The sequence below is a fragment of the Andrographis paniculata genome, unplaced genomic scaffold (assembly GCF_009805555.1).
Source record: "Andrographis paniculata isolate CXL003 unplaced genomic scaffold, ASM980555v1 Contig82END, whole genome shotgun sequence".
Classification (NCBI taxonomy): Eukaryota; Viridiplantae; Streptophyta; class Magnoliopsida; order Lamiales; family Acanthaceae; genus Andrographis; species Andrographis paniculata.
Window position 1 is genome coordinate 494483 of NW_026137620.1, and position 24670 is coordinate 519152.

The 24670-nt window shown below is 33.2% G+C and overlaps 4 protein-coding genes across 9 annotated transcripts; all 4 read left to right on the forward strand.

Moving 5' to 3' along the window:
- Positions 1-820: 820 nt before the first annotated feature.
- LOC127241453 (uncharacterized) lies at positions 821-10268 on the forward strand. 6 transcript variants are annotated; one of them, XM_051260513.1, is made up of 20 exons: positions 821-1199; positions 1267-1381; positions 1491-1614; positions 1706-1743; positions 2144-2237; positions 2443-3395; positions 4571-4699; positions 5178-5250; positions 5400-5439; positions 5575-5647; positions 5862-5927; positions 6349-6423; positions 6499-6671; positions 7111-7157; positions 7458-7683; positions 7750-8045; positions 8189-8288; positions 9087-9188; positions 9276-9442; positions 9845-10268. In XM_051260513.1, exons 2-16 carry the CDS (start codon positions 1284-1286, stop codon positions 8043-8045), a joined length of 2505 nt encoding a protein of 834 aa, XP_051116470.1. In that variant the 5' UTR covers positions 821-1199; positions 1267-1283; the 3' UTR covers positions 8189-8288; positions 9087-9188; positions 9276-9442; positions 9845-10268. The 6 variants fall into 6 exon arrangements, with proteins under 6 accessions (XP_051116470.1, XP_051116465.1, XP_051116466.1 ...); XM_051260508.1 differs by having other exon boundaries at positions 821-1381; XM_051260509.1 differs by having other exon boundaries at positions 821-1381; positions 9905-10268.
- Positions 10269-13043: 2775 nt separating this feature from the next.
- Positions 13044-14105, forward strand: LOC127241455 (CRIB domain-containing protein RIC4). Its single transcript, XM_051260515.1, has 3 exons — positions 13044-13253; positions 13362-13520; positions 13614-14105. Exons 1-3 carry the CDS (start codon positions 13121-13123, stop codon positions 13868-13870), a joined length of 549 nt encoding a protein of 182 aa, XP_051116472.1. The 5' UTR covers positions 13044-13120; the 3' UTR covers positions 13871-14105.
- A 1412-nt stretch (positions 14106-15517) lies between these two features.
- LOC127241456 (protein METHYLENE BLUE SENSITIVITY 1-like) lies at positions 15518-16235 on the forward strand. Its single transcript, XM_051260516.1, has one exon. The coding sequence runs from the start codon at positions 15628-15630 to the stop codon at positions 15940-15942; it is 315 nt and encodes a 104-aa protein (XP_051116473.1). The 5' UTR covers positions 15518-15627; the 3' UTR covers positions 15943-16235.
- Positions 16236-20060: 3825 nt separating this feature from the next.
- Positions 20061-23415, forward strand: LOC127241454 (isopentenyl-diphosphate Delta-isomerase I). The gene is made up of 6 exons (XM_051260514.1): positions 20061-20487; positions 20989-21044; positions 21536-21627; positions 22473-22575; positions 22648-22785; positions 22868-23415. Exons 1-6 carry the CDS (start codon positions 20267-20269, stop codon positions 23119-23121), a joined length of 864 nt encoding a protein of 287 aa, XP_051116471.1. The 5' UTR covers positions 20061-20266; the 3' UTR covers positions 23122-23415.
- Positions 23416-24670: the final 1255 nt, after the last annotated feature.

The window sequence follows — 24670 nt, forward strand, 5'->3', positions numbered from 1 at the left end:
CAATTCATATGTCACCTTACTACTTCCATAGTGTCAAGTTAATACATTCCTTTAGAATTTCAACGGTGAGACAACAAAATAATAATTTAATTTTTTTTATAAGATTGATTTTCATAATTATTCTTTAATGGGATAGAAATGAAAAAAAATAAGTTTGATTGAGACTAATATTATTATTATTTTTATTATATTCATTCTAATTTTTTTTAATGGACAATTCTCAATAAATATTATTAAAAAAATACAAATATATACTACAGTAATATAAAAATATATTATTCATTCATTAAAAAATAATCATTCAATATAAAATATTATTTTTATATTACCAATACAATTTTATATTATCTCATGCAAAAATATTAATTAATCTAAAAATATTGAGCGAACATACTGAATTATGTTAATGCGTATACAATATATATTAATTTTTCATAATGTTTATAAAAATTCTTAATATGTTTGATCTTGATTTGAAATTGTAATTATAATTGTAATTTAACTTTTGATTTATATACTATTTTAATATTCTTTATATCACCATTCAAACAAATATATTTGAACTCTTCGTTTTTTTCAAAAAATATATATTTTTTTTTTATAAAATATCTCATCATATATTATTTTTATATCAAATTTAAATCAATTTTTTTTTCAAACCTATAAAAGAAAAACACACCCATCATCTTATATCAAATTTCATAAATTTATTTTTTTTTTAAAAAAATCAAATCAAATATTTATTATTATTATTATTTTTTTAAGTAGATGTTTATATACAATATTACATCACGTAGGTTGATTCTCTATGATTAAACCACAACCAACCGCGCGCTCTGACCCAATTCGATTCCAATGTACGGAAGCAGCAGTTATAAACCCTAACCCAATTCCATCCCCACAATCGTCGTCTTCCCTCTCCCTCTCCCTGAATTCGGCGCCGTTTCAGAGGTTTTTCACTTATCTATAAATCTACACTGTAAATTCTGCCGTGGTTGATTCCAATCGAGGCGTTACGGACCTCCGAACTCTGCTGATTTCGCCACAAAACTCCAGAAAATATCGCCAGCTCCATGGAAGGACTGGACGTCGACATGGACGCTCCACTTTCTGAAGCGTTCAAGCGAAAGAGAAAAACAAGGAAGAACGAATCTCTTGCCGCGGCCGAAAAATCGACCGAGGCAGTAAACAATCATCAGGTTGCTCTGAATCTCAAAACCGACATTCCTGATGGTGTATTGGTTTCTGAATTTAACTACTCTGTAGAGAGTCACTTCAAAGACATGGATATAATTTCCAAGCTCTGTGGATACCCAGAGACCACTCTCAATTTTGATCACCCAGAAATTAAACGAATTTCCAGTTCTACAACTTTTCTGAGGTAGGAAGTGCTAATTATATTTCGAATTCTTAGGATTTTGGAATGTGTATATGAATTTTCCTTACCGCATAATTGGACAAATCAATTTATATATGGAGACTGGTTGCAGAGAGTGGAGGGATTTCAAGTACCCTCCTCGAGATGTCAGGTTCGTTTGTCAGAGTAATTCGAACGACAAAGAAGTAATGGGTGCGGTTACTTTACCTCAATTTTCATCTGCATCTGTTCCGAAGGTATTTTATAGTCTTAATTCGACGAAAGACTGGTCCTCCTAAATGTTAATTGAGTTTTTTTCAAGATTAATGGAATTTCTTGGATCTGTAGGAGACATGCGTTGGAGGCAGGGCTGGTACAGAATCGAGGTATAGTTCATGATTGAGATGTGCTTACAAAAATCATTAAGATTGTCCCATTCTCACGACTAAGAGTGTGTTTGTTCAGAGTTTTTATTGTGAGTTATAAGAAATTGTGAAAACATTACAAAGAAATGAGATATTTTATGTGTTTACTGATTTTTATTGTTATGTATATATATTGCATATTATATGTTACATTTTTTGAGAATTGTGTAAAAATTAAAACAAAGTAAACACATTTTAAGATTTTTATAAATTCTTTTATTTATTTTATTTTTCTATACTATATATACATATATTTAAAAAAAAAAGAATAAAAAATAAATGGGACCCCAATGTAGATCCGTCCCTGTGTGCGTATGAAGCATCTTATGCTGTTGATTATTGAAATTTGGTTTTGTTTCAGCAGAGACTTTGTAATGCATGTTGGTGGTGCAGTTTGGGCATTGGACTGGTGTCCCAGAGTTGAGCATACTTCGAATAATCATATCAAAGCCGAGGTATTTCTGTTCGCAATGTTTTCACTTTTCGCGCTATTGATGATGCTAAAATGCTCTTGAATCATTATATCCAAGGCTGCTGAATTGTGCAACCTGTGTTGTTTTGAAGCCACACATTATCTATTAAACTTCACATTGTAATGCTCACTTCAGGTGTAACTGTAATACTGAGGTTGTGTTTTAATTGTTAATATTGACTTTGTAGTTCATCGCCGTTGCTGCTCATCCTCCTGAATCTTCATATCACAAGATTGGTGCCCCTTTGACTGGAAGAGGTGCCATCCAGATATGGTGTATGCTAACAGATTCTGTGAAAGAGATGGTACCTTATCAGGAGTGTAAAAAATCAAGATCCAATGGCAAGAAAAAAGGTGCAGGTAAGTCCAATCAGTCGTCTGAACCGCCCAGGCCAAGAGGGAGGCCAAGGAAGAAACCAAATAATGACTCTGTGAAAAAGATAGATACAAACAGTCTGAACGAGCAACCTCTTGCTATTGAATATCCAGAAAGCCCTGCCACATTTTTTTCTCCAGGTAAAAAAGATACAGGTAAGTCCAATCAGTCAGCTAAAATCCCGAGGCCAAGAGGGAGGCCAAGGAAGAAGCCAAATAATGACTCTGTGGAAAAGATAGATACAAACATTTTGAACGCTCAAACTCTTGCTACTGAAAACCCAGAAGGCCCTGCCATACTTCTTTCTCCAGATGAAACTTCTGGAAATGCCTGTGAAAATATTGATAATGAAGACTATTTAAGAACACCGAAAGAGTTGAATTGCACGGAACATTCAAATATGTTACTGCTGACTGCACCTGAAGATGAACATAATAAAATTGAGGCAGGGAATGAAGCCCAGGTTCACAATAATGGTACACAAAATCTTAGACAATGTGAACTTGGAGAAGATGTTGTAGTGAATCAAACATGTTCAAGCATCACTGTAGATTCCATGAACCCCGAGAATAATGTAACTTGTACTAGTACTTTTAGCAACCACATTCCTGTGGAAGTTGAATTGCCTAGAATGATGCTATGTCTAGCTCATAATGGGAAGGTTGCCTGGGATGTAAAGTGGAGGCCAGTTAAGTCTCAGGACTCTGAATCGAAGAATGTAATGGGCTATCTTGCCGTCTTGCTTGGAAATGGTTCCCTAGAAGTGTAAGATTTATTTATTTATTTTTTATGCTGCCATATATATTTATGTATTTATATCGTTCTTCTGTCGATGCATTATAAGAACATTTTGTCTAAGCTTATTTGTTTCTTCTCATATTTCAATAACATGCTTGGAAAGTGTTGATTTTGAAAGTTGAAATCATAATTGCCATAATTACACGTGCTTACAAGTTACTGTATATGTATATATACTTATAATCTGTTGTGATATGGTTTCTTGAGAATGTGCTATTTATATGATGGATACATTATTGAAGAAATTACTTCTCAGAAAATCCAAACACTTCATATAATTGGCTTAAATAATGCAATCAGTTAGATCTAGCGTGTTCAAAATCGGCATTGTCATACTCATAATGGAGCTGATGTGTGAATCTGTGCTCTTTCGAGTGGTATATTAGTAGAGTATTAATACTTATAACCTTTGCTACATATGATTGCAGTTTGTTCCTCTGGATAAGAACCTCAAGCTCAAGATTAAATTCATTGTTTTTACTTATGGCACAGCTGTGGAGACATAATACTATGTCACCATTCTTTGTATATAGATTTTCTACATGGAGTAGAAGCCGTACTTCCTTTAATAACACCCTTCATTTAGAGTAGCTTGAAATGGAACCTAATTCGTAGAACCTCACATTAAATACTGGTGTGCATCATGTAAAACACGGCTCATATCTTGTTCACCCCATCTATCGATCAGCAGATGAGTTGACTGATGTCTTTGCAAATCTTTTACTTTGGTTGTACGCTTAATTTTCTTGGTTTGTTTAGCTATCTTAGGAGCAGACTTTCCTAAGTTTCTCACTTTTCTTAGTTCTCAGGTCTTTCTTTTAGTCCACCTATGTCTCTACCTTTATATACTCATAATTGTAATGTAATCTAACACTTCTCCTATAATTTGTAAAATCTACTTACTTTCCAAAATAAATAAATACGGAGGTTGTGTTATACTCGCTGTCACACTAACATAAATAACTTTGCTCCTTTATTATTTCCTTGGGGCTGCTATATTTATTATATGAAATACATGTGAATCTTGCAATAGATAGTTTTAGGTGTGTCTCTTGAGTCAGCATTTTCCAATATGCAATGCAATTACATCCCCGTGTCTAATTTATACCAAGGGTTTCTCATGATGATGATATGATGCACAGGTGGGAGGTACCTTTTCCTCATGTACTGAAACATATATTTCCTGTTGGCAAGGAGCAGTGTGATCCTCGCTTTGTCAAATTGAAACCAGTATTCAAATGCTCAAAGCTAAAGTGCGGTAACCGGCAAAGGTAATTAAGAGTTATATCCTTCTACTCTATTGATTCTTAACATAGGTATTGAGATGCTTGGTTTAATCATGAAATTATTCTGAAGTTCATATTAGCTGACCCTCTATGAAGAATGTAGTGGTTGTTTTAAAACTCCTACAATAATTGTGTATGCCATGGTATGCTTCACTGTGATGTACTAGTGCTTGCAATGTCAAATTATCTTAGCCTTTTTCTGATAGAATTATTAAATGAGGGTTGAGTTAGTGATTGTTATTTTGTACGCTTCGTAAAATGAGATATAAATCTGAGACAGTCAATATAGATGTGAAATTAGGAACCTTATATGTAGCATTTTAATCGGGCACGATCACCGTGAAGGATTTAGAAATTTTTATATTGACATTAAGGTTGATAAGCATCAATTTTCTGAAGTCTGAACAATTATGTACTTTATTTTTTTTGCAAGAATTTTGACTTGCTACTGTTTTGCTTGCAGTATTCCTTTAACAGTGGAGTGGTCTGTATTATCTTCCAATGATATGATTTTGGCCGGATGTCATGATGGAGTGGTAAATTTCAGCATTGATTGATGCTAAACCTTATGTTTAAAAATCAGTTTTCTCTATGTTTTTGCTTACACATAAATAGCAGAAGTTATTCTCTTTTTGATTTTTACTTCTTCTGTGTAATAAGTTCCTTTCATATGCAAAATATGCAGGTTGTGTTATGGAAGTTTTCAGTTACTGATTCATTAACAGGTATTGCAACTATAGAATGAATGTTCCAAATTGATGTTTTTCTCTTTCATCCCAGGTGCAGAAACTGATATGTTGCTGCAAAATCTGTTTCTAAGTTATAGGTCATTGTCTCATTTTCAATTTTTAATATTCCAGAAACAAAGCCTCTACTATCATTCAGTGCAGATTCTGGTCCAATTAGAACGCTGGCATGGGCACCAGTGCCAAGGTCTGTGTACATTATGAATAATTTTTAGTATTATTTAGTCAATTTAAACTTAATTTTATACTTTTCTCACATGTTGTGGGTTGGAGTTTTTATTTCACATATGTGCTGACTTTGTAGTTCCCATCTCCTATTCATACCTGAACAACATATACTTATTCGGTTGTCTTATTTGTTATATAATCATTGCTGATTGCTGATTGCTGAATATTTTCAGTGATTCTGGAAGTGCGAATGTCATTATCACTGCAGGCCGCAAAGGCTTTAAGTTTTGGGACATAAGGTATGGATGAATTTGGCATGTTATCACCTTAGTGTTGATCTCATTGCCAGAATTTGTTGGACATATATAATATAATGGTTGTGCGTGAAGCTTCCAAAATTTATCTACTCTTAATTGTGCCTGCCAGAATAAAACATCTGATGATGGCCTGTGTAAAAATAATTATATGGAAAATTCCAATCTTCAAATTTGTTAATAAATATAAGTTCAAATCTTTTACCTTTAAATAAAACAATAAAAAATTTGAAGCTCAAGAGTACAGAGTACATGTGAAGGAAAGTTAATATGTACCTTGGCCACATGCATTTATTGTTATCACTTATTAAATTAGCGCATACAATACACTTCTAACTTAAGAAAAATATTCATATCTGTCTCTATTCCTGATTAATTATCTCTTAGATTTACCTATTTATCTCAGAGATCCTTTCCGACCATTGTGGGATTATCCAATTCAGGGGTATACATTTGGTTTAGATTGGCTGCCAGATCCAAGGTATATTTAAAAGCATTCAATATTATTCTCTTTGATAATTCTATACACAATTGACCTTTTCAAATGTACTTGCAGGTGTGTCTTTGGATCCACCGATGATGGAGCGCTGTGGTTACTCAGTTTAGCGAGGGCAGCATGTGATATTCCGATAACCGGAAAATCGTTCACTGTCTCACCAAAACAAGGGTTTCACATCTTTCTCTGCTCTTCATTTTCAATATGGAATGTTCAGGCATCTCGATTGACAGGTTCCTTATGAAATTCTTCGATCAATTAACTGCTTCACATGTACTTAATAAGCACTTTTGTTGTGTGCATGAAGGAGAGGAATTGAATACAATTTTGTGGTGCATATAACTTTAGCAGTTTAAACTAGGTTTCTTTTGTTGATATAGCTTCAGACAAAAGTTGTCTGTTCATGTTTAATTGTTGCCGAGGGTACACAGGCATCCAACCTGGCTTTTCAATGAACAAGTTTATATGCATGTAGATTAGATTTCCTTCTTACTTTTGAAGGATTAAAATCAAGCAAATCGACTCTTTTCCACATAGCTATATTTCTACTTAACTGTGATATTAGGTCTTTGATCTGCCCATTACCAACCACTGTTATAGCAGATATAAATGTGCAAGTCTCATGTTCTATTGCTCACATATTGTTTTCTTCACTTCCTTTGATTGGCTCAGGTATGGTTGCATACTGTGGAGAGGAAGGATCCACGTTTTGCTTTAAGGTGAAAGTTTTCTAATTTTGATGTTTCATACTTTCATTTATTTTCACGTTGAGAAACTATTGTTGTCCTAAGTTCACAAAGAATTTAGTGTTAGCATCTAGACATGATTCCTGAGGCATTAACTACTTGAACACCCATGCATGCATGTTTTTGTATGTATTAATATCTCACTTTTTGAATTGACATATTACTTTCATGGAATAGGCATTTTTCAGTTTACAACATTTACCTTGTAAGTGAATTCAACATGCCAGTTTGTTTAACTCTTACCTTCCACCATGTCATTTTACCTTTAAGCAGCCAACGACAAAATCAGTGAGAGATCCCTCTCGAAATCGTACGGATCATTATCTTTGTGGATCTATGTTGGAAGAGGGATCAGTCCTTGTTGTAGCCACGCCATCATCTAATAGTTCGTACCACAAGAAATCCCCTAACTTGAAACGCGCTGGTACAACCAAAGATTTCGACAAAAGAATCAAGCAACTCATGGATAATGCTCAAACACGCGACGAGCCAACTCAAGGTAACTGTATGTTTGGTTGAAACCTCTCTCTTCAGATTACATCTCTAACCTGACTTGTCATTGCAGCAAAGTGCAGTGGTAGGGGTCTCATTGAACATTGTGGATCTGACAGCTCATCAGCAGCAGCAGAACAGAAAGTGAAGAAAAGCAGCAAGAACAAGATGAAGGTGGATCAAGAAAATCCGTCGTGCACAAATGAGGAGGCTGATGGAGACACGGAAATGGAAGCTTTTCCTCCAAAGAATGTCGCAATGCATAGAGTGAGATGGAATCCAAACAAAGGCAGTGAACAGTGGCTCTGCTATGGGGGAGCTGCTGGCTTGGTTCGATGTCGTGGCCTTGATTTTTCAGTTTTCCAATAGGTGTGGGGTTCCCGTCTCTTTAACTATGGGCAATGGGATGTATATATGAAAGACTAAAATAGAAAATATCATCGTCTTAACAAATTTGTGTGGCAATTATTATCATGAATTCATGATTGACATGTACAATGACTTTATTGCAGGTCTTAAGGAGGTTTTCTGGTCTCAACCATAAGATGGTGGTTGGATAAGTAAAAGTTTGATGGTGTGACATCAGTGATGTATGCTCACAGTGGTTTGCAGGTAATTTTTAATGGCACAGTTTTGCTAGTTGATTGAACAATGCTATTAATAAATTGTTAGGTACTGACTGGAAACAAAGCTTACCGTTGCCTAAAAACATGCCCACACACATACAATAAAATGTCAAAATAAGTGTAATACCAGATGACAACTTTTTTAATTCAGATAATCTCATTTTTCCCTTTAGAAAAAGCTTTTCACTATCTAATTTCTTGAACCAATTTACTCATAGGATTTTTGTCAAATGTATTCTGTTTCCTGATTGTTTGAGCTTTTTGTTCTTTTATTTTTTATTCCTTGGGATTTATCTATTCCTACATTCTAATCTTCTTTCTTGTTAAACATTTGGATTTTTGGAGAATAAGCATGCCTACATCAAATAAAAAAACAGTTTTATCATTTTTTTATTCCTGTTTCCAACTATTGTTTTATTAATAGGAGTTTGTTGAATTTAAACGATATTGAATTGTTTGAAAAAGTGATCAAAAGATTTTTGAATTGATGAGAGCACAGAATATAATCTTGGAAGCATGCATATAATGGTGTATATCCATTGTGCATATCCTTATATATGAATATAATTTAGTTAGTCTGCAATTTTTGTTTGTGTAAGTTAGACCTTATTATAAACAGGCAGAGGTGAAGCTATGTATGTTAAAAACCTTTTAAACTTTCTTTCACTACTTTCAATAATGTTTCTGATTATGGAAACTAGGCAGCTTATGCTTTATTAAACCTACAATTTTTTATGGTGGTGATGAACTAAATCATTGGATCTTTCACCAAATTTCATGCAAGTGTCAAGACCTTTGGTATATTCCTGTTCGGGATGGTGGTGTTGGATTTGACCATTATCTGTCTACACATGGCAATTGCTGATAAATGGATTGAGACTCTCAAGTATGTTACTCCTGAAGATTGTGAATACATACTGTTCTGTGTGTAAAATATGGCCTTCGAATACATCTCTGAACCATTGTTTGTCAGTGAGTACTAGGAACAAAACTCGATGAAGAAACGAGGATGAAGACGAGGAATGGAAGATATTGTGCTCGCTCTTGCGAACACGGGATGGCTTGAAAACTATGTCATCTATGCAGAAAGACCAAGCACAAGTTGGCAACGAAACTGTTGTGTTCTGGTACACGGATAAGGTGATTCTTACTTATATATTTGCCTAATTATTAGCTGCTTTGTTTTCTTGTGAAATCAATGTACTTGCTCTGTTAGCTTTTCCTAGAGAGATTATATTTCTACTTAATATACAAAGCAGGGACTAACAAAACTAGGAAAACTGCCGAAAAGTCGTATTAGTCAATCTTGTGAGAAATGCAACCCTTAGTAGATCTTGGAATAGCATTACAAAAGATGATTCGGCTTATCACAATAGGATTAGGCAGGGAAGGATACCTAAATTTCATGGGAAAATGAATTTCGATATCCATGTAAAATCAATTGTAATATCTTGATGATCAAAGTGATTTGAAATTTGAACTTTTGGAGGTACGATGTCAAACAGCATGATAAGCTCAAAACTTTCTTCTTTCTTCCTGTAGATATTATTATGATAAGAGACCTTCGAGGGTGTCCCAAATTTAATTTTGACGAATTTCCAGGGACGTGCAAGATATTGTCAGATTCAATAAATTGACAGGGCAATGCACAACTCCTCGAAGAAAAATATGTGCACTAAGTAAACTTTCAGCAAAGCACAATAGCCGGCAAACTACGACAGTAATAACCTTTTCTGTGACAAGCAAGGCAAGGGATAGGTGGGCTTTGAACCCATCGATTAACCACGCCGACTCTAGGAGGTGTTGTATTCTTAGCTATCTGTATATCTTGATGTTGCTGATCTAAGTGATGCATTTGTTATTAATCATGGAATGATATTGATAATGCATCGGATTGATGCCGCAGCAACTTTGTTACTAACTAATTTTTTGAGGGATCCACTTTATATGATTCTAGGCTTGTTGAGGATGGGCATGTAAGTGTTGTTTTAGCTAATTTGTTAATTAAATTGCCCGTGATGAGTATTCAGTCAAGATTCCCAAATTTTAAAATTTACAGGGGTTTTTTTTTTTTTCTTTTTTTTTTTTTTTTTTTTTTTTTTTTTTTTTTGTTTCATTAATTGTTCGGTGTTTGACGTATTTGCATTTGTGAAATCTGAGATGAGGCTAGGCTGCTAATTAGGGTTAATTTATACTATGCTGACTAACAATATTTCTCTACCTATTGGTTCGGTTGGAATAAGTCCGAATAAACATGTATTGAATGAATTATTATCATATTTTATAGGTTCGTATCATATATTTATATTATGTTCATCATTTTGATTATTGTACAATTAATACTAACACGATGTCAACACTGCAATATATTCTCTTCATAATATAACAAATATGGACACTTGGGATGAACATCAGAATAAAAAAAAACCAAAATATTGGATTTAAGTATTTCTTAAAGACCAAAATATCTTTAATTTATGTAATTATTGTTAAAAAATGAAGATCATGTGTGGAGAGTTAATTATAAAAAATAAAAATAGGACTATTATTTTGAAATATATAAAAATAGCAAAATAAGACTTTTCTTTTGAAGTATATATTAAAAATTATATATCTTGTACTATCAATTTGTATATAGATTACGCTCTAAGATCAATTATGGTGTACATTTATTAATTTTAATCAATATTCTAACCATGGTTCATTAGAGCAATCAAACAATGTAAATAATCTTGAGGACTGGCCGATTATAATGACAGCCCGCTAAGAGGTCAGTCAAATAGGCCCTCCAAAGACTCAGTTTCCATAATTAATTCATTCATTTCCCACTATTTATTTATTTTTTTAAAAAAATATCATATTAAATAATTTATTTAGTTTTTCCAAAATATCAAATAATATACTAATTATTTATATATATTTTTTCAAAATCTCCAAAAACTCATGCCTATACTATTCACCAAGAATGCACTCCACGAATAACAGTGGCCGATTTTCAAGTTCATAATCAAGCTATAGTTTTTGTATTTATTTATTTTATTTTTTTGGTTCTATTTTGTTATATGTTAAGTTACAAGTTCAAATCAAAGATCGAGAGGGTGTAAGGAGTATTAAACTATGACCGCACAATCATAAATTAACATTAACCGGCCATCCTTTTACTGCACTTATCTTACTTCTATAAGGAATACTTTTACTCTTCCAAAATACTAATAATAATAATCAAAGCAGACAATGGACTACTGACTATCTTAGTCTGAAAGAAAAAACCACACCACTATAGAGGAACATCAACTTTCTTTCAATAAAGAATTATAAGGTTGGTAGATTCAATCATGCACTAATTAGAAAACTACTTATCACACACACACACACACGCATGTAATAATTAAATAATAATCACAAATAAATAAATATATATATAGATAATTAAGGCAATGAGAAGTAGTAGTACCTAATTCCTTGCATGGAAACACCACCTCCTCCTCTCATCTTTAAATCCAAGCAAACTCACTCTCCAATTAACAACAACAGCAACTTGTCCTCTGTCAATCACACAATAATGAAACGATTCTTGTAAGAATCTCAGATTAGAAATACATTGCTTGTAATCAACTCATATTTTGGTAGTCTCCATCCCCATGCTTCACTTCCCCACCCAATAAACAACAATGGATAAGAAAGAAATAATTAGGACATCGCCGGCTGTTATTGTGCTGACAGCACACGAAGTATAAACCAGCAGCGCGGGATACATAAACCGACAACACAAAAGAGTTAAAAAGTACTCCCACAGTCCCAATTCAAAATATTATTTTTACCATTTTCGTTTGTTCCACTTCAAAGTCTTCACTTTTTATTTTAAAAAAAATAATCATACACCGATACCAAAATACCTTTTAACTTTCATTTAAATTACAATCACAACATTACATATACAATTACTTTATACATAAAGTCAAATGCCAAAAATGTAAAAACTCTTACACACTTTCACTAAGTAATAAAATACTATTATTTCTTAATTTACTACAAAAATCCCCCAAAGCCCCCTATGATTTGGGACAGAGAGAATATATGTTAACATAACACAAAAACAACAAATAACGATAGTCCACGCAATGTATATTACATTTGATCTTGGCATACATGATATATTAATACAGGGACTATATAAAATAAAACAAAAAACACATGCTAACAATTTATAGTGTTGTATTGATTCAAACCATATGTCGTCTAATTATATTTCATATGTTGATTAGGGTTTATCGCTATGGTGCTGATGAACCCCAAGTAGCACCCTAACCACTCCTTAGGACATCATAGACCTCACTATCCAAAGTAAATCAAGAAATGAAATTGAATTGAAAAATAAAATAAAGTAACTTTTAAAATTTGGTGGCATGGAATGTGGGAAGAATGGCTTCTGCTTTAAGACAGGCAAGTGAAGTAAAGAAAGAAGCAAACCCCACCATTGTGAACTAACAGAGAGAGAAAGAAATAAAGAAAGAAACACACATTAGCAGTCTCCCATAAATAATAAAATAAATAAATAAATAATGATACACACAAGTCTGAAAAATCATCACACATATCTACATCAAACTTAGAAGCAATCCCACCCCTCATTATAGATCTGCTGCCTTAGATTATATACATACATATATTTATATGTGTGCGTGTGTGTGTCTTGGAAATAAAGCAAAGAGAGACAGCATATATATATATATATATATTTACATAGCTACATTAGCATTTGTTTGCACACCTACTTCATATATATAACTTGTTACCTTTCTCACCAATTTGATCGGCATGAGGGACCGGATGGAGAGGTTCGTGCTGCTTCCATTCACAGCAGGTTGCATCTCTGAGTCGAGCATCGCAGTTGGGCTGCACCAGCAGGCGAAACGGTCGAGGATCGACATGAATTCGATTACTCCCACAAGTTCTGCTCTTTTCAGACACAACAGCATTATATACACATATATAAATATATATGTATATATGATGTCTTGTTTTCGACTTACCTTTTGTTTTTTATTCTGCTGTGAAGGGATTCGGGAGAGAGACAAAGATGAGTGCGATGAGTTATCCGAGGAGGACGACGACGAAAGCTTGTCAGGCGAAAACCCGAAGAGCCCTTCGAGCATTTCATCAGTTCCCAGGTTCCAGAAACTGTTCAAGAACTTCAAGAACCTGTCTCAATTATTCGGTGAGCGATTCGACGCAATCTTGAAAGTTCTAGTCAAAGAAACGACTCTATGTACTAATTACTCGGTCATTTCTGTTTTTCTTTTTTTTTCAGCATACAAAGATGAGTTAGAAGAAACCGAAGAAGAAGATGCCGGGATGGAGATTGGCTTACCTACAGATGTGAAGCACGTGACGCACATCGGTTTGGACGGGTGCTCGAACTCGATCCTATCCAAGGGATGGAATAATACCCTCATCGAGTCGCCGGGCATGATCGACCAAGCTCCATTCCCTCTCATGCCACTCGAGCTCGCCATGGCAGCCCGAGCTGAAAATCCCACTGTCCGGAGTTTGCTGGAAACCAAATGAAAACAAACTACTCATCGACGAAGCTGCAGAGCATTGCATGATATCATCAGGGTATTAAAAAACAGGGGTCGATTCTTTCTTCTCTGTAGTGTTGTTTACTTTCGATCTTTCGCTATTTGTGTAAATGTGTGGTAACCTATAAATGATACCTTCTTAAAGCTATGCAATGATTCTGAGCTCTAATTTTGCACAAACTCGGAAAATAAAGCCTCAATAACTCTAGCAATCGTCATGTTGCAGATCAAATACATAACTTTTCAAATTCATTTTGAACTATTCATCAACAATATCTCTATTGAAAAAGCATCCCATCAAATGTATATTTTCATTTCAATATTACTTCAAAAGCCTATATTGTATACAAAACATATCATCAAATATCTATTTTTTATTTCCAAAACTCTTCAAAACAGTGAAACACTTCCAAAACATATCTGAACATTGATCTCCATCCATTGGATATCGAATATGTTGGGAAAGATAAAACAAAAATACGAAAAATCAAACTAAAGTTAGTCATGAACTTACTCATATGTTACGAAATTTACCAACAAAAAACATAATCAAAGAGCCTTAGTTGAAGAAGCATCTAAGAGTCCTGCTCAATATTGTAAGTTTCTTAACCCTGTGATCAATATTGAACTTCACAATTCCTTGCATCACTATTGAACTTCAACTAGCAATAAAATACACATCAAAATCAAAGCCAACACTATATTTATACGACTCGAAGAGAATTTTATAATTGAATAACAAGCAAAATAATGCAAAACTATAAAGACCGACAAAAATAATCACCAATACTATGAGTAATTCTAGATTTGAAATCGAGTAAGGAATGACTAGTTTTGTCACCAATGTGGGATCTGAAAATTTTCTACGGCTTAAATATTCTACGGAAACATCACATCCAACACTTATTTTCTTATAGTTCAACAATGATTTAACCTCAAAATTATTGGGGAAAAAAAAACAATATGTTTACACACTTTTTAAACTTTTGTTGCTATTCATATTTCAAGTAACTTTTTTTCTCACAAATATATCAAACAATAACTTTTTACTATTCTCCTCATTTTCCAAAATTTCAAAATTCCAAAATTTACAAAACTTCTATACGAACCGATCCTACAAGATTTGAACTTTTTAACATAACCAAGCATTAAAAACTCTTAATTATACGAATCTGAAAACAGGTGAAAGCAAGATTCAATTATTACCAGAGCAAACAAGTTGCTGTTCGTCCACAGGTGCTGTCCATGGATTCAGGAAAGGAAGTTGTGTCGGACTGGACCTGTCTATCGACGAAGTCGAAACATCGGATGGAGCAAATTTTGAGGCTCTATGACGACTGCCATCACTGGGACATTTTATCGAACAGGTATTGGGCATGGTGGAGAAGACCATATTCGGTCTCATGGCCTCCTTTTCTTATTATGATCCTGCAGCGTCAATGGAGTTAGTTAATCCTTTTAATTCTATTCATCGACTCCTTCCCCACATTCCCCAAGAGATCAACCAATTCGTGTGCAAGTAAACCAAAATTTGCAGAGAGAGTTTGTGTATTAAACTGAAAAGCTTTGACCGCAGTTGTATCATAATCAGAGAGCAGTGAGCAACATTATTATATATTATAATTATTCCATTTCTACACATACTGTATATATATAGAGAGAGTAAGAGAGAAATATATATAGAGAGAGAGAGGGGACCAAACCCTAGGGCAATCAATTTAGGGTTTCGGAGATTTGACGGTCATGACGGGGAAGGCGAAGCCAAAGAAGCACACGGCGAAGGAGATTGCGGCGAAAGTGGACGCCGCCACCACCAATCGCGGCGGAGGAAAGGCCGGCCTGGCCGATCGCTCCGGCCAGGAGAAAGGCGGCCACGCCAAGCTGGAGTGCCCTCTCTGCAAGATAACCGCGCCGGATCTCAAAACGATGCAGATCCACCACGATTCCCGCCATCCTAAAATCCCCTTCGACGAATCCAAGCTCAATAACCTCCACGCCGGCCACGCCGCCGAATCCTCAAAGCCTAAACCCGGCGTCCGCGGCAGCCTCAAAAAGTAAATTACTTAAATACCCTCCCGTACCCTGCACCGCCATATTTCATATAAACATACATAGATACCTATATATATATACGCATTTTCCTGCAAGTGTATTGATATCTTGTAATGAACTATGGAACAGTAAAAGCTTGTTCTGCCATAGCCTAACTTTCTGAAAATCTAGCAAATTCTTACAATAAACTCTTGTATGAATTTGCATCGATAAATTCAACATATGATCAAAGGTTGCTGTGTAGTTCTAACAAATTCTAACATACGATCAATCGAATGCAATTTGCTTTGATAGTTTTAGCATATGATCAAAGGCTGCTGTATAGTTCTAACAATTATTGTTCATACCTTTTCTAGAATTGATCGATGCAATCGAGTTTCTCCTGCTGTCCTGCATATCCATTATGTTTAATTATAATAGCTCGTTGTAGGCGTCGTCGCCGGCAATGTCTGCATTCGAGTTTACAATGCTCGATTTGTGATCGTTTGTTGTACTAATTCATCAAAAGAATTCTTCCTCCTTAACTTCTGCAAGTTAGTTTAGGCTGTTCGATTTTGAGTCGAGCTGTCCTATTCCATTTTCATCGATTTTCTGCTCGTCATTGTTCGAAGCCTCTCTCTTCCCAAGTCAGGGGCAGTGGAGCTTTCACTTAAATATTTTAGGTGGGATTTAGGTATTTTTGTCTCGATTTTGAATACTAAAAATTTGGATTTGGATTGTGATAGTTGTTTGAAACGATATAAATATATATTTGTAAAATATTTGAATGTAAAATTAAATTTTAATTAAATATAATAAATAAATAAAAAATAATATTTAATTTGATGTTTTTGAAATAATAAAATAGGATATAAAAGATATTTATTTTTGGAAAGTGAGATGTATAGATATTGTTTTGGAGGGTGATATATAATTGGTCGCACCACGCATTTGAACAAAAACTAACAAATCATATACGCTTTAAGTATCCAACCTATTTCCCTCTCTATATACAATTATATACTCCTACGTTCGCAATACAATAGTCTTATTTATCATTTTTGTTCGTTTTTAAAACAATAATTTTATTTCTATAAATAACCATATAATCATAAAATTATCTCTACTTTTTTATTTTTATTACATAATTGTCACTACTTTTAATATCAATATTCTTTAAATATCGTATTCAACCTAATTAATTTTTAATATATTAATAAATAATAATATTTTATTAGTAAGTAAATATATAAAATTATTTTGATATTATTAACTTTTGTTTATAAAGAAAGTACTATAAAATAAAAATATTTTGATATTAATATATAATTATTTTTATTTTTTTTAATAATATGGGAACTCAAAGTCGCTACCGAAAGTGTGCAATGAGTAAATTTTTTACTAAACCTAATATCCTACAAATTAGATTCGACAAGACAAGTCACATTAGGCGATTTGTGTATAGCAAGTGATCAACTATATATTTTGAATGTAAACTATTTGGACTATATATCTGATTTTTTATTATTAATTTTTTTTGGGGGGCTTTAAACACAAATTAATAATTAAACACATCTGATATATTTAACTAATGTAGGGCAAGTCCCCTATAATTAGTTGGTTAATTACATCACTAACCAACCAACTAGCCGGGAATGGTTCAACAACCATAATATATATAAATAATACACAATTTTATTATTCGGCTGCGAATTTTCACGTCATTAAAAAAATAATTAAAAAAAAATAAAAAAATACACAATTTTATTATCCGATCAAAAAAAAAAAATAATAATACACAATTTTATTATACATAACAATGTTGTACATGATAAAAGGATATGTTGTATAACAATATACGATGCGCTGAAATCAACTGTTGTATGAGACTATAACATGTGTTAATAGTTCATATATCCAATTTGTAATATATTAACGCATACGGTGTGCTATTAGTACTAATATCATGTGATGTTTATCAGCATTGTAACTGCCGAAATTACCAAAATCAATTACTCCATCGGTCCCATGTATTTGTCTTGTATACCGTGAATATGAAATTTTAGAAGCTACATAATTAATAAATAATAAAAAAATATATTAGTTTTCTATTTTATACAAAAAAAAATAAAGAAAATTACTTTATACTCAAATAACAAAAGTATCAAAATTTATTATACACTTTCACTCAACTGATCAATAAAATACAATTATTTTTAAATTTATTACAAAATTCTAAAAATCTATTTCGGGAGGGAGGAAATACTATAAAATAAAAATATACTCCCTCCGTCCTATATATTTTGGGTATGTTACTATAGATACGAAAATTTAGGTAAAGTATAATTAGTAGGTAATTAAGAAGTCTATCAGTAGAAATAATTATTATTTAGTAGAAATAATTATTATTTAGTAAAAATAATTATAGATTAAGATAAGATTAAAATAAGTAAATAGTTTGATTAAGATTAAAAAAAATATAAAATTTAAATGATTAAAGTGGATAATCATATTAAAAAAAAAAAAAGGAAAGAATGTGAGACGGAATGAAAATAAAAAATATGAACAAATTATGTGGGAGGGAGAGAGTATCATTTTGAATACTACACACTAAAGAAAAAAAAAATTAGAATTTACTTTGATGGTATTTATCCAATTATTATTATTATTATTATTATTATTATTATTATTATTACTATACATTCAACCATTTTAAATAGAAATTTTCTTTAAGTTGATTCAAAATTGACCACCATTAATATTTAATAATGCGCCATTTTGGACTTGCCCACTTATTAGGCAATTTTATTGATTTTGGTCGTTTATTTCATGCTCTTACTATTTATTTAATTCAACTGCACGTGACAGGTCACATGCGTGGTGTCACTTGTCGTTATCCAATCAAATATGCTCATAAAATTAACTACTAATATTAATTAACTTCTTTTTCAAAATACAAATCAACAGTCAACGTTAAAATGCACGTTTAATTAATGAATTTATCTGCTTGGTGTTTTTTTTTTTATTACGTTAAATTTATATATAAAAAATTGGAATATCTATAAAATATTTTCGGAATAAAATTGGAAATAATAATAATAATAATAATAATAATAATAATAATGAGCTTAAAAAACAAACCCAAGAAAAAAATGTACTAACTTTTAAAATTGAAAAATGTCATTTTGTGAGTGAAAATATCCGAAATTTTTGGTAACGTTTTGGGTATGTTACATTTTTCAATAAACAAATATTCAAATCTGATTCAATCAATATCAAATAATAATCAAATAAATTTGGAATAGTATATTTATTACTACATTAAGTTTATATTTTATCCGTCCGCCAGATTTATTACCACTTTCTTTTGTAGTCTGTTTATTAAATTTATGTCATTACTAATTTTTGGTAAAGTCAAAAAATTAATATTTAATTATTACTTTCAATTTAATATTTATTTACGACAAATAACACTAATTTTATTATATTGTCTTTATTCATTTACTTTATTTTTTAACTAAATTTAAAAATACTATTAATATTAAAAAATCTACCTATAAATGAAGGTATTGAAAATAATGCTCTATTAGTCCCAGCTAATTTGTCCAATTTAGATTAGTCACCTAATTTTAGACACTGTCTAATTAGTAAATAATTAAAAAATATATTAGTGAAAATAACTATAATTTAATAAAAAAATAATTTTGTATTAAAATTAATATGACTAGTAGATAATTAAGAATGTATTAGTGAAAATAATTATCCTATAATATAAATAATTATAAATTAAGATTAAATAACTAATTAGTTTAATTAAAATTAAAAAAATAAAATTAAAAAATTTAAAATGAGAGGAAAGTCTGTAATCATTTTCCAAAAAATAAAAGTGGCATGGTATGGGAGACGGAAGGAAACAATAATGTGAACATGGTATCTGGGGTGAATGGAGTAATAAATTATGTGTATAATTGTGTATATATATATAAAAAAATAAAATTATGGTGTACGAACGAAAAGAAACAGGGGACACTTAAAAAAGAATAAAAATAAAAATACAAACAAACAAATCCAGGTATTAAAAATAATAAAAAAATAAAATACAACAAAGAGCCGCATGTGGGTTTGGGCGTGGGTACAGAGAGGAGAGAGAGGGAGGGCAATGTGATTCAAGAAATTGGCTATGGAGGCGGAGAATTCAATAACGGCAGACAACAACTACCCACTCCAAGAAGATCCCATTCCATGGTGGTTGTGCTAGTAGAGCAGTAGTAGACACCCCACCCCACCCCACCCCCACCCCGCCACCCCACCATTACTCCCTTTCTTTATTTATTCGCGGAAGAAAGCAACTATGTCTTCGTTGACCGCCAGATGCATTGCTCTTCAAAAACCCCTCTCTGCCTCCCTCTTCCTCCATCGCTCCTCCACTTTCACTCTCAAATCCCTACTTTTTAGATCCGATTCCAGATCTCGACTTAGGAGCTTCTGCGCCTCCACCGTTTCCACAATGGGTGCCGTCGTCGACGATTCCACCATGGACGCCGTCCAGAGGCGCCTCATGTTCGAGGACGAGTGAGTTCTTATTGATTTATTTTTGCCGTAATCTCAAGCGTCTGTTTCGATAGATTTACGGAGAATGGGAATTTGGTGTTCGGATTTTCGGGTTCGTTGCGAATGTGCTGTCTATCTTGTGGAGATTGTTTGTTCATCTCTTTCGACTTTGAATTTGTTTTCCGATTCAGATTTTTACCCGAAATGAACGAACGGTTTGGTAGTTTTTGTGCGATGAATTTGAAAGCTCCTTTTCATCCTTTTGTTTTCTCAATCTGTGGCTGTAATAATCAGATTTCTTTTCTGCAAATTGATTTGTTGTCTTCCGGTGAAGCGAAAGGGTTTCGTGTAATTTTCTGAGTTTGTCGTTTCCACTGCGTCATATGAATTTTTATTCTTGATTGAATAAGAAGATTTAGGCCTTTTTTCAATCGAAAAGGTCATTTTCATGGAAGGATTCTTATCCACACACACACACACACATGCATATATACATATATCTAAAGCTTGAACTCTTTGCAGATGTATATTAGTCGATGAGAAGGACCATGTCGTCGGCCACGACACAAAATATAACTGTAAGTTAGAGTTTGTCGATCATTCCTGCTGATTTCAATCACAAAAGATGATCAGGATAATCAAAATTACGAGTTAGCTAATCGTGTATTTAGCCCCAACACTATGATCCGTTGAGCTAATGAATTCGCCATTGCAGTATGTCCTCGAACTTGTTGAAATCGGATTTGTTGGAATTTCTGTGTACGATTTGGACAAAATATTTTCAGTAATTGAAAAATCTTTCAATTCACCTACTTTTCCTAATCGTGAATCTCATTTCAATCACAAAAGCTGACCAGAGTATTCAACAAGACAGTTTACCTAATCGGGAATTCATTCGAACACTGATCTGTTGAGCTAATGAATTGGCAATTGCAGTATGTTGTCGAACTAGTTGAAATCGGATTTGTTGGAATTTGTGTTTAGGATATGGACAAAAACCTTTCAATCATTGAAAAATCTTTCGTTTAAACTTGTTTTCCCTGACGCCGCAGCCCTTTTGATGTTTCAGGCCATCTGATGGAGAAGATCGAGGCTGAAAATTTGTTGCATAGAGCTTTCAGCGTCTTTCTGTTCAACCCGAAATTCGAGTTGTTGCTGCAGGTATGTGTTGATTGAGTACGATAAATCGTAGCTGCAAATAGAATATTTCACCAAATTGTGAATTTCTGGCCTACAATTTCCTTTACTGTAATTTACTTAAGCAAAGCTCCATACATCTCCCGGGCTTACCGTCAGTTCTTCCTATGCTTGAGAAACTTTGCATTCTTGATTTTGTAGAACAAGATAGTGTTAGTGCTGGAAAATGTTGAGATGGGTTAGATTTTTCGGTTAGGAAGTTAATTGCTTCTGCCCTTTTTCAGGAGCATCTTAAAAGTTCGAATGTATGTTTTCGACTGCTTAACAGCTGAAGCCATCACATAAAACAAAACCTTTTTTTTTTAAAAAAAAAAGTTTGTGAATATATATAATTATATATTTGATTTCATGTTTGAATATGGGAATGATAAAAGTGAAATGGAAACATGAAATTGGAAACCTATGTGGAATTTACAGCTAACTATTAAACCATGGATTTCCGAATTTGAAGGAGTTGTGTAGTTCTACCTATACAGTGTAGTTCGGTATTTTTGCATAATTACTATCTGGGCCTTAATACTTATATGGCTTTTTTTGTCCTTAAGGATTGAATTGGGAGTTGGAATTTCGATATCCGACTTTCTTTGTTTGAATTGAGAAAAAAGATCCAACGACCAGGATTGCCAAAAAGATTATAGTTAAGAGAAAATGTAGTTCTTAGTGTACCTAATTATAAATTATTTGCCCGAGAAGATCGATGTTTTTGTCTCCACAATTAGGCATAGAGTGTAGAAAAATTTATATTTATATTGCGCCGTATTATAATATTCTTATGAACACTATTTCTTGGCCTGAAATTCTTCTTCCAGCAACGATCTGCGACGAAGGTGACCTTTCCTCTAGTGTGGACGAACACCTGCTGCAGTCACCCACTGTACCGGGAATCCGAGCTTATCGAAGAAAATGCACTCGGTAATTCATTATATTTTTACGTGTCATACGATCGTACATTTCCGTATCTAACCTGAATTCTACGTATCAAAGGGGTGAGAAACGCGGCCCAAAGAAAACTGCTGGATGAACTCGGCATCCCCGCCGAAGACGTCCCCGTCGATCAATTCACTCCTCTAGGCCGTATGCTGTACAAAGCGCCGTCCGACGGAAAATGGGGAGAGCACGAATGTAATCCCCGCCGTTTATAAAAGTTTATCGCTTTTGTTGCGATTCTTGTCGTAGTAACGGCTTCTCGTCGTACAATTTGCAGTGGATTACCTTCTGTTCATCGTGCGGGACGTCCGGGTGATGCCGAACCCGGACGAGGTAGCTGACGTGAAATACGTGAACCGAGATGAGCTGAAAGAGCTTTTGAGAAAGGCGGACGCGGGCGAGGGGGGATTGAAGCTGTCGCCGTGGTTCAGGCTGGTCGTCGACAACTTCTTGTTCAAGTGGTGGGATCATGTTGAGAAAGGGACGCTCCAAGAAACGGCCGACATGAAGACTATCCACAAGTTGACTTAAGCCCGGACGAGGTTAGTTTTAAGTTTTCGCGAGATCAATCAATAAAAAGCGCGGCCCGGCCCGGACCCGATTAATAAATCGCGAAAAATGATTGTCTTTGTGTTCGTGTGTGTGTGTGTTTTGATCATCATCATCTATATGGCTTATTTTGGTGATGGAATGGTGTTTTTGGGTGAGGGGAGGGATTGAGTTTTATGGTGTTTTTAGGGTGTGGTTTTGTTGGGTGTGTTTTGGCTGAATGTAACTTTGTTATGTGCCCCTTTGTAAGGCCTTCTTATGAATTAGCATTCTTTACTTGCTTTTTTGGGGTTTTTTTTTTTTTTTTTTTGAATGAAATAATGGTTGGTTGCATGTGATGTTTTTGTATGGAAATTTGAATCTTTTCATTGTGGAAAAATGAATGAATGGAATTTAAATTGAAATGAATATTTCGAATATAAAATAGGTTTTGATGTACTTGTGTTTTGAATAAAAAATTAATTTTGATGCTTTTTATATACTTGGGTTAGAAATTATAAATAATGAAAGATAGGCTTTGAGAGCACTTTTAAATAAGCCCGTCCATTTTTTAAATTTTGGGATCTTTTTCTTCTGTAAAAAGAAATGGTGTATAATGAATGAAAGATTAGACCCACCAATGTTTTTTTAATTTAGGCTTGGTTTTCTTTAGTAAAAAAAATAATAAATAATATCAGATATTTATATATATACATACATATTCTATCACTAACAAGAAATAACAATTCAAAAAATATCTCAAAATCGAATCACAAAACAAACACCACCACATGAAAATGAAAGATGGGTTTTGAGAGATTTGAAACAGAAACATATTTAATATAATATTTTCTGAAAAACTTATTATTGAATTACTATTAATCACGCAGGCATTGAGAAATAATTTGCATATTGAGTAAGACTAATAAACACATTCCACAGCAAAATCATTTGCCAACTTTAGTTCATACATTAAAAATGTCTTAAAAACACGAAAAAAAAAAAAATGACCCTTATCCCTGTACAATGTTTACAAAGCAATGTGCAATAAAATATTTTCTATGAATATACACATTCCTAAACAATTCAAAATCCAACACTTTGTGTTCGGTTTCTTTCAAACCAAAACCATTACCTATTAGACTATACATCACTGCTAAAACCAATCGATTCTCGACACAAAAATACTTTATTTCATCTTCATAAAATATCACATCAACTGCTATACAAACAAAAATTCAAATAGGAAAACCTAAACACAAACCAAAACCAAGCATACTCTCGAAGCTAACAAACAAATTGAGACAGTAAATAATATACTCCCTCCGTCTACAAACTAATGTCCTACTTTTCTATTTGGAACGTCTAACAACTATTGTCCTATTTCCTTTTTTAAACACAAATTTTATATTTTTACCCTTTATTCATTTATTATTTTTCATCTCTATCGTACAATTAAAGGCAAAATTGTCAATTCATAACAAAAAGACAATCACCTAAAAAATCGTGCAATTATATTTTAGGACAATAGAAATTGGACGGATGAGTATAT

Bases quoted from the DNA above. Each gene is read 5' to 3' on its own strand.
- LOC127241456 (XM_051260516.1), top strand. From the start codon at position 15,628: ATGACGGGGAAGGCGAAGCCAAAGAAGCACACGGCGAAGGAGATTGCG.
- LOC127241454 (XM_051260514.1), top strand. From the start codon at position 20,267: ATGTCTTCGTTGACCGCCAGATGCATTGCTCTTCAAAAACCCCTCTCT. The intron at 21,628-22,472 runs GTATGTGTTGAT...TTCTTCTTCCAG, and splicing joins AATTCGAGTTGTTGCTGCAG to CAACGATCTGCGACGAAGGT. The intron at 22,786-22,867 runs GTAATCCCCGCC...TACAATTTGCAG, and splicing joins AAAATGGGGAGAGCACGAAT to TGGATTACCTTCTGTTCATC.
- LOC127241455 (XM_051260515.1), top strand. From the start codon at position 13,121: ATGAGGGACCGGATGGAGAGGTTCGTGCTGCTTCCATTCACAGCAGGT. The intron at 13,254-13,361 runs GTTCTGCTCTTT...TCTGCTGTGAAG, and splicing joins GAATTCGATTACTCCCACAA to GGATTCGGGAGAGAGACAAA. The intron at 13,521-13,613 runs GTGAGCGATTCG...TTTTTTTTTCAG, and splicing joins GAACCTGTCTCAATTATTCG to CATACAAAGATGAGTTAGAA.
- LOC127241453 (XM_051260508.1), top strand. From the start codon at position 1,074: ATGGAAGGACTGGACGTCGACATGGACGCTCCACTTTCTGAAGCGTTC. The intron at 1,382-1,490 runs GTAGGAAGTGCT...GACTGGTTGCAG, and splicing joins AGTTCTACAACTTTTCTGAG to AGAGTGGAGGGATTTCAAGT. The intron at 1,744-2,143 runs GTATAGTTCATG...GTTTTGTTTCAG, and splicing joins AGGGCTGGTACAGAATCGAG to CAGAGACTTTGTAATGCATG.